General features: G+C 37.1%; 3 protein-coding genes across 8 annotated transcripts in view; 2 read left to right on the forward strand and 1 right to left on the reverse strand.

Moving 5' to 3' along the window:
- The window catches only part of LOC143214100 (RYamide receptor), a 104,068-nt gene that overhangs the window by 13,092 nt on the left and 81,520 nt on the right, over positions 1-9,456 (reverse strand). The gene's annotated exons all lie outside the window — the stretch shown is intronic.
- On the forward strand, positions 1,865-4,956 carry LOC143213871 (pancreatic triacylglycerol lipase-like). Its single transcript, XM_076434172.1, has 7 exons — positions 1,865-1,919; positions 2,157-2,205; positions 2,282-2,421; positions 3,711-3,956; positions 4,121-4,309; positions 4,483-4,642; positions 4,798-4,956. The coding sequence occupies exons 1-7, from the start codon at positions 1,865-1,867 to the stop codon at positions 4,862-4,864; spliced, it is 906 nt and encodes a 301-aa protein (XP_076290287.1). The 3' UTR covers positions 4,865-4,956.
- LOC143214107 (pancreatic triacylglycerol lipase-like) lies at positions 5,809-8,923 on the forward strand. Its single transcript, XM_076434752.1, has 7 exons — positions 5,809-5,920; positions 7,290-7,341; positions 7,418-7,557; positions 7,705-7,971; positions 8,085-8,282; positions 8,515-8,677; positions 8,769-8,923. The coding sequence occupies exons 1-7, from the start codon at positions 5,866-5,868 to the stop codon at positions 8,836-8,838; spliced, it is 945 nt and encodes a 314-aa protein (XP_076290867.1). The 5' UTR covers positions 5,809-5,865; the 3' UTR covers positions 8,839-8,923.

The raw sequence follows: 9,456 nt of genomic DNA on the forward strand, positions 1-9,456 counted from the left end.
AAACTGTAATAATTTTTCGTCGTTATACGTTGGGTATTCGGCGTTGGCCCTATGTTGGGTATTCGTTCGTTGGCCCAACGTTGGGTATTCGTCGGTAAACTGTCATAATTTTTCGTCGTTATACGTTGGGTATTCGTCGTTGGCCCAACATTGGTTATTCGTCGGCAAATTGACGTAATTTTTCGTCGTTGGCCCTACGTTGGGGATTTGTCGGCAAAACCACTAACCATGCCCCACCATTCCCCAACAAACTCCCAATCGTTGGCCACCGTTGGCCAACCGTAAATGCTACTAGGGAGGGCCGCGAGCAGCACGAGTGGCCGGCGAAGGGTTGTTACCCTAGGAATATGATATCAATTTGTTAGTTAAGGTACGCGGACGAACCCAATGCGAAATTGCGCAGCCGCTAGGATTATAGACAGCGAGGACGAACCTGACGCGAAGTCAGGTAGCCTCTAGAAGGAATGGAGCGACGCGCAAACGAACCCGATGCGAAACCGGGGAGCTGCTAGGAGGTTGTCTAACGACGCGGGCGAACCCAATGCGAAATTGGGGAGCCGCTGGGAAGTTGAATAAGAGCACAGACGAAGCTGATGCGAAATCAGGGAGCTTTTAGGATGCGGACGAACCCAATGCGAAATTGGGGAGCCACTAGGTTGGATAAATCTCTGTTTGGACAATTGGAATGTCGCGAACGAACCTGAAGCCTCGTAACTAGTATAATTTAATTGATACAACCCGAGCGGTAAGATTGTATCGTGTGCGGACGTTCAATTACTTGATTAGGATATTCGACAATAATTATGGGTTTAATAAATTTGCGTTAATTATTAAAGAACACGAATATATTCTGACTATAAGAATTTGTATTACAATTGTGTAATTGTCGCGAATGGATTGAATTTAGAATAGAAAGAATTGAAAGAAGATATTACCTAAACTAAGATGCACGGTGTTGGCGCACTGGCAATGCGGGGGTCTCGGAGCAACCTTATCACTGCCTAATAGATTTTACACCGAACTCGCGGAATCTATACGGTTAAACTTTGATTCGAAGGGGAACATTAGCTCGATCTCACTGGTAGTTGACTTCTGAGATGCAGCACGATGCAACACGATTCGCGATTACGACAGTACTAGCCCACGAGAGTAGAAATGCAAGGGCTTATATATCCCTGTATTTTGTCAACGACCAGTTGGTCGTGCGTATGTCTGGGCCCTAAACTAAACTAAACAGCTATGTAGACTTATCTAGGGTAGCTCTGTTCGTTTATCTAGGACGGTTCCTGCCAGAGATGATATTGAACACCTGTTCGTCATCCGTAACATATTAACATGCACTAGAAAGGAGAAAATAATTTTTTTTAGACATTCGTGACTATAAATAAAAGCATAATATTGTTATTAATATAAACTATATTTACGTAACCTTCGTGGGCACCCCACGCTTTTATTTATAGTCACTAATGTCTAAAAAAATTATTTTCTCCTTTTTAGTGCATTTTAATATAAGCGTGGTTTTTAAAAACTTTTTTTCCTATTATATTTCCTAGGATATTAAATAATAATTAGCACAAAATTTTAGTGGTGCGGCATTGGCCCTAATGCAAGGGTTAATCTTACATATCTTACAATCAGTATACATACAATGGGAGGCAATTCAGATATATATCTTGCGATAAAACCGACACGTGGTATCTAATTTGTCGTTAAGTAAATGTAAATGGGCAATTCTTGTGTGACAGGTACCACGGCGCGGCGTCCCATCAATCATACACTGCATAAATTATACAATGGGCCTATATTATACCATCGACGAGGACCACAGGTGTCAGAACTTGCGTGGGAAGATTGTTCTTGCAACATGGAAAGCTTTCGCATACGTTTCGTTCTGGGGCTGATCGCTCTTTCGCTGGGACGTGAGTTTCTCGATACCTTTTTTTACATATTATTACATTACGATAACACAGTTGCTGAATATCTAGATAAATATATTCTTGTTATTTTTATCAAGCATTGTAAAATGGTCACTTCTAGTTATGCATACATGATATTATATCAATTTCAAGCAATTCATCAGACAAACTATTGTGTGATGATTCCACATGTCAAGGATAAAATGTATTTTTAATAAAAAGAATTGATACTGTTCGCAGATGTTTCTGGAGCAGTGGACACGAGCAGTATTTTCTTCCGTCATTATAGGTGATTTGTTGTGCCTCGGTTATACATAAATATTGTTGATGATCTTGAGTTTGTTAATGGTTTTATTTCTTTTCAGTGGTCGAACGCACAAAGATATTAACATCGGACAAATAATTCAATTGATTGGTCAATTGAATTTGAACAAGTGTACAGTTTTCCACATTCATGGGTACACGGAAGACGTTGAAAGGGAAAGTGTCACCCTAATAGTGAACAGTGAGTATTTCATCTTCATTTTACAATTATTGAAATTATTCAAGAAATTTAATTATTGCAATACGAAGTTATTCGAGCAATTTGCAACTGATGCAACGGAGAAGTTACATTATACAATACGGTCACGTTCCGAGAGCTCGAGAATTGCTAGTTTCTTCATGAGATATTCACGAAGTCTCTTGACCCTTCAATACACAGGGTGAGTCAGTGACAAATCAATAGAAGAAATTACCAGAAGTGACTCGTTAATATTTTGAAAAATGTTAGGTGCCAACAAAAATATCCGAAAGTATTTATTCTATTAGACTCCTTAAATACAGTAAATCTTTATACAATCGGTAGATAACGGGTTTCTTCAGTTACTTCATGGCTTTTACTAGCTCACCTTGTATATTTAGAAGAGACAGACTGACAATGAGAATACTTCTACATTTTCTTTCAAATCTCCCCAGAAGAGCGGTATCTGAAATTCGGGTTCAGCCACTCGTGAAATCTCATCAGACGATTATTTCTACTAGTGGTAGCGAGAGAGAAGAAACTTTGTAAGAGTTAAGGGGGTAGACTCGTTCTTCCAGGATTGCAAGGGTGCGGAACAACGCTAGGGTAAAAAAACGCTAGATAAAAGGTCGATCTAGACCACAATCGCCTTCAGAAGTCCTATTTTTACGTTTACCAAGCGTAATTTGCATTATTCGGAAGCATGTAGCAGTCGCAGCTTTATGAAAATAGCTAGATGCGCAGCTGTATGCTTCCGAATAATGCAAATTACGCCTCGTAATCTTAAAAATAGGATTTTTGAGGGCGATTGCGGCCTAGATCGACTTTTCATCTAGCGTTTTTGACTACAGTCAAACCTGTTCTTGAGCGGTCTTTTTTATGAGATTTTTTTGTGCGATTTTTTTTACGCGGTATATGAATATCAGATCAAATCAGCAGAATATCTCGGAAACCAGAAACTTTTAACTTATTAAATATAATCCAGTAGATTTTGAAGGAAAGATACCGAGCATCCAAGTTTTAATCTTACGAATCCATTGGTTCAAAAATTATGAGTGTTTAAAGTAAAGCGGTTTTCACGATTTTTGACTGGTATGGGCGCCGCTATGTTTATATTTACCGGGCGTCGCGTGTCGTTTAACGAACAGAGCCGCTAGATGCCAACAAAAGCACGCGGTGATGTCGATAATGTAGAGCGCCTTTTGGATTTATACTTTATTGAGACTATTAATTATCTGTAATGGAAATCAAAGGCTTCTTTAATTTTAATAGCACTTTTAACTTTGTTGCAGATTATCTTCAACACACGACCTGTAACGTGATCGCAATCGATTATAGAAAAATCGCAGACAAAATAAATTATTTCGCCGATGCGTCTCATGTTGATAATGTCGGTGCCGCAATTGCTAATGCTCTGAACCAATTGGTAGCGCATGGTTTGAACCGTAATACAATTCACGTAATCGGACACTCGTTGGGTGGACAAGTGGCTGCTCATGTAGGATCTCATACGAATTTCCGTATTCCTAGGATAACAGGTATCGTTTTAAAGTGTTCATAGCTAGGAAGCAATTCCTTGTTCAGCAATTACTTCTAGATGAATTGTACAACGGTACAATTGTTTTAAAGTGTCCATAGGTAATAAGTGTCATTCAGCAAATTGCTTCTAGACTTTCAAATGTGTCCAAATATTTTCTCACAGGTTTGGATCCTGCTGGTCCCATGTTCGAAACGGGAAGACACTTACAATCCGGCGACGCTGAGTTTGTCGATATTATACACACTGACAGAGCAATCCTTGGTCAACTAGTCAGCAGCGCTGACGCTGATTTTCATCCCAATTACGGTCACAGACCGCAACCTGGCTGTCCTATTATTCCTACGACCGAAAGTTCGTTCATTTTATCAACATTCTTACTTTTCAACAATGTTTAAACTGATCGACTTTCGTTTAAAACATTTAGTTTTGTCAGACTATCGGAGTGACTCAGATATACTGGGCACTCGAATTTAAACCATCTTGTACACTCGAACGTTGTTACTTATTATTTTTATCCATTTCAGCAAATTGTAATCATCACAGATCCTGGAGGTATTATGCGGAATCCATTCAGAATCCGAATGGTTTCATGGCTGTGCAGTGTTCTGGTAGTTCGCAGTTCAAGAGCGGGGAATGTAATCGAGCGAACGTCGTCCCCATGGGATTCGCAGCACCAGCTACTGCGTTAGTATAATATTCTTACCATTTCACTCTTATGGGAATTTGAACTCTATAGAGGTTCGAATATGTTCGATTGTTGGAACCAGAGAGGAAAAATAACAGATATCATTAATAATAAAATACTCCCATACCCTGTACATGATTATTTTGATTTCCAGGAGGGGTAAGTTCTACCTGCACACAAATGCACAGAGCCCATTTGCCAAAGGACTTCAAGGAATATAGTGACCTAGATCTCAGTAAAAATCTACTGAATTATTTCGGAACTATGTATATGAATTTACAATATGTATTTGAAACAATAAAGTGAACTGTGTGTGCAAACCTAATTAAGTTAACAATTATTAAAGGCAAGTTACCTACCGTTGTTTCTTCAGATGAAGTGAACAAATTAAGGCGTCAGAATAAAAATTCTCTACGTGAATTGGTTAAGCATAATGTAACAGTATTTCTACATTCTTCTAATATTTTGACTATTTTAAATTACACGTAATACGTTTTTGCCAAGAGATCCAAAAAAACGGCTATCTAGTAATGAGTAGCGACTTGATTATAACAAAACTCCTTCAAAAATTACTTGCACACATCATAGCGTTTAAAATACAAAATTTTATTGGACACTGACATTTTAGCAAAGACAATACATTACAATATCGACTATTAAATGTTCAATATTTACAATATATTTTTGAAGAAGAAACTTCACTTTAACTAACCGCACACTGTTAGAATTTTTGGAAAAAGCGTAAGCATGGTATGTGCATTCAATATATACATTTTCTATTTTCAGGTATTTCTTTATTTCTTTATTTTTTCGCATTTATCCTCTTGTCGTATGTCATAATTAGTGTATGTTCTTATTTATAAAAAATGGGACACAGTTTGCAAAAATATCAGTCAACAAAAACAACACGTGATATTTTCTTTCAGTTTTTTATTTCCTGGTATTTATCCGCTTATCTTATGTCATAATTAGCAGTCATCTTCATTTATAAAAAAACGGGAGACAGTTTTGAGAGTTATCCTGCAATAACACCGATGCCTATCATTACTTAGTCGTTATGGGAATGTAAAAGTCCAGCTCTTGTATAACAGATAGCACTGTACCCCATCAATCATACAGTGCATAAATTATAGAATGGGGTATATTATACCATGGACGAGGACCACAGGTATTAGAACTTGCGTAGAAAGGTGCGAACATAATTGGCTCACTATCTTGCAACATGGGAAGCTTTCGCATACGTTTTGTTCTGGGGCTGATCGCTCTTTCGCTGGGACGTAAGTTTCTCGAAAATCTCAATTAGTTTTTAAATTTCTATCTTTGTACATACTATTATACAGGGTGTGGCCGGACGGGTGGTACAACCGAGCCGGGGGTGATACTACATGTGAAAATAAGTCGAGAAAAAGCAATAACAGTTTTTTGTTTGACGCTCCATTTTCAAGAAGATCGAGTTTGTGTGAAATGCAGTGAATACACGTGCTATCGCATAGGAATCGTCTGGCGTGTCTGAACATGATCAACCAATTCTACTCTGTGCATATACAGTATGGAGCATAACTGATTCCACACACTTTAAATCAGAATAACTTTTGTATGAATAGACCAAACGTCTTCAATTTCTCTGTGAGACTAGAAGAATTAGTTTAGTAAATGACGTCTAAAAAATATTTTGAAAAAATGCATTTGTTCGGACTTGCGAAAAATAATAGTAAAAATTGATTTTTACAACTTTTTTCGCTGGTCCAATAACGGAAATTCAAAAAATGTGTTTGTCAACTTTATACGTACGCTCTAAAAATTTCATTGAAATTGGTTAATTGGTTTACGAATTATAAACGATCAAAAGTGGTAAAAAAGCTGAACATCTTGAAAAATTCCTATTTTGACCAGTTTTTATCGTTAATAATTCGCAAACCAATTAACTAATTTCAATGAAATTTTCAGGGCGTACATAATTTATACCAGTTGATCATACACATCTTTTGAATTTTCGCGTTATTGGCCCAGCTAAAAAAAGTTGTAAAAATCAATTTTTAGTATTGTTTTTCACAATTCCGACCAAACGCATTTTTTCAACTTATTTATTAGACGTTATTTACTCAAGTAATTCAACTACGGGAAAAGTAGGGGGTAAGGTTGCGGAGAAATTGTAAGGAAATTGTAACCCTAAGGGGAATCAATAAAGTACATACATACATAATACATACTCAAGTAATTCTTCTAGCCTCACAGAGAAATCGAAGTCGTTTCGTCCATTCATAAAATAAGTTGTTCTGATTTAAAGTGTGTGGAATCAGTTATGCTCCTTACTGTATGTACTAAAGCACGCGAACCTGGCGGAACTTTAAACTCGATTTTCTCGAAAACGAAGCGTCAAACGAAAAAATGTTACTCCTATGTTTCGACTTATTTTTACATGCAGCTTATCGTAATACAATCTGTATTACGATAACAGTTGCTAAAAAAATCTAGATAAATACCTTCTCGTTCTTTTTATCAAGCATTGTAAAATGGTCACTTCTAGTTACGCATACATAGTATTATATCAATTTCAAGCAATTCATCAGATAAACTATCGCGTGATGATTCCATGTGTTCATGATAAAATGTGTTTTTAATAAAAAGAATTGCTACTGTTCGCAGACGTTTCTGGAGCAGCGGATACGAGCGGCATCATCGTCCGCCAATATGAAAAGTGATTTGTTATGCCTCAGTTATACGTAAATATTGTTGATGATTTTGAGTTTGTTAATGGTTTTATTTCTTTTCAGTGTTGACTATTACAATGATTCTAAAATAAATGAGATAGCTAAATTGAGTGCTGCATACGATCTGAACGAGGAGACAGTTATTCTTTTTCATGGGTTCAACGAAACCGTTGATGCCGAAAGTGTCAAGACAATAGCGAACGGTGAGTCATTTTGTAAATCATTTAATCCCGATATTACTACCGTCGATCGAATGGCCTGATCTTCATTTTACAATTTATAAGAGACATCAGATCCATGCAGCTAAATCACAAAAGCCGATTTCAATAGCACTTTCAACTTTGTTGCAGCTTACATTGCAAACACGGACAGTAACGTGATCGCAATCGATTACAGCCAGATCGCAATCAATTACAGCCAGATCGTAGACGACAAAACTCTGATCGTCGATGTGATTCGTGTTAATGATTTTGCTGAAGCTATTGGTCGTGCTCTGTCCCAAATGGTAAATAATGGCATGATTTCTAAAAAAATTCACATGATCGGATACTCGTTGGGTGCTCAATTGGCTGCTCATATAAAACCTCATTTTGATTTTCCTATTGATAGGATAACAGGTATGTTGTGATGAATTGTACAACGATACAATTGTTTTATGTGTTCATAGGTAGTAAATGCAATTCAGAAAATTCCTTCTAGATTTTCAAATGTGTTCAAATATTTGTCACAGGTTTGTCACCTGCTGGTCCCCCGATCTACCAGGGAATTTCCTTAAAATCCGGCGACGCTAATTTTGTGGACATTATACACACTGACAGTGGAGTTTTCGGTGAATTACTCAACAGCGGTAACGCAGATTTTCATCCCAATGGCGGTCTCAGACCGCAGCCTGGCTGTGAAGTTTTTTCTTCCAACAAAACGCAAGAAAGTTCGTTTATTTTGTCAACATTCTTACTTACAAAATGTGTGTCCCATTTAAGTGGTTCCATATGTTCCAACGGTTTCAAAATAAGAGAAATTCAACAAGTTTTAAGCTGATCATCTTTCGTTCCAAACATTTATTTCTCAGACCATCGGTAGTGGCTGAGAAATCGTAGGGACTAGAATTTAAACATCCTGCACACTCGAACGTTATTACTTATTATTTTTAAACATTTCAGCAAATTGTAATACTGCCAGATCGTGGATGTATTATGCGGAATCCATTCGGAATCCGAATGGTTTCATGGCTGTCCAATGTTCTAGTTCTGCGGTGTTCAATCTCGGGAATTGTAATCTAAGCGGCGCCGTTGTCCCCATGGGATACGCAACACGAACTAATGCGTTAGTATAATATCATTAACATTTAATTGAGTAGTAGATATTAATTACAAAGTGTAAAGGGTTCAATTCCAATGATCATTTTCATTTGCAGGACGGGTAGATTCTACCTGCGTACACTTGCACAAAGCCCATTCGCCGAAGGAATGGGAGGAATATATTGACCTAAATCACATTAAGTATCTACCGAATTTTCCTAATATTTGTGTATGAATTTACAATATGTATTTGAAACAATAAAGTGAACTGTGTGTGCAAACTTAATTAAGTTAACAATTATTAAAGGCAAGTTACCTACCGTTGTTTCTTCTGATGAAGTGAACAAACTAAGGCGTCAAAATAAAAATTCTCTACATGATTTGGTTAAGCATAATGTAACAGTATTTCTACATTCGTTTAATGTTTTGACTATTTTAAATTACACCTAACAAGTTTCTCCCAAGAGATCCAAAAAATCGGCTGTCTCGTAATGAGTAGCGACTTGATTATAACAAAACTCCTTCAAAAATGGCTTGCACATATCGTAGCGTTTACAATAACAAAGTTTGATTGTACACTGACATTTTGGCAAAGACAATACATTCCAATATCGACTATTAAATGTTCTATATTTACAATTGTAGCCATAACGTTAGGGATTACTCAGGATATGCTGGACAAACAAATTTATTTTGGTTAGGAACATGGGTACAGGAAGGTGAGATATATAAAATTATAAAATTGCTCGATTTATAAATCGCAAACATGCAAACTCTCTCTCATCACACGTGTACTCTAGCTAG

This window comes from Lasioglossum baleicum, chromosome 12 (genome assembly GCF_051020765.1).
Source record: "Lasioglossum baleicum chromosome 12, iyLasBale1, whole genome shotgun sequence".
Classification (NCBI taxonomy): domain Eukaryota; kingdom Metazoa; phylum Arthropoda; class Insecta; order Hymenoptera; family Halictidae; genus Lasioglossum; species Lasioglossum baleicum.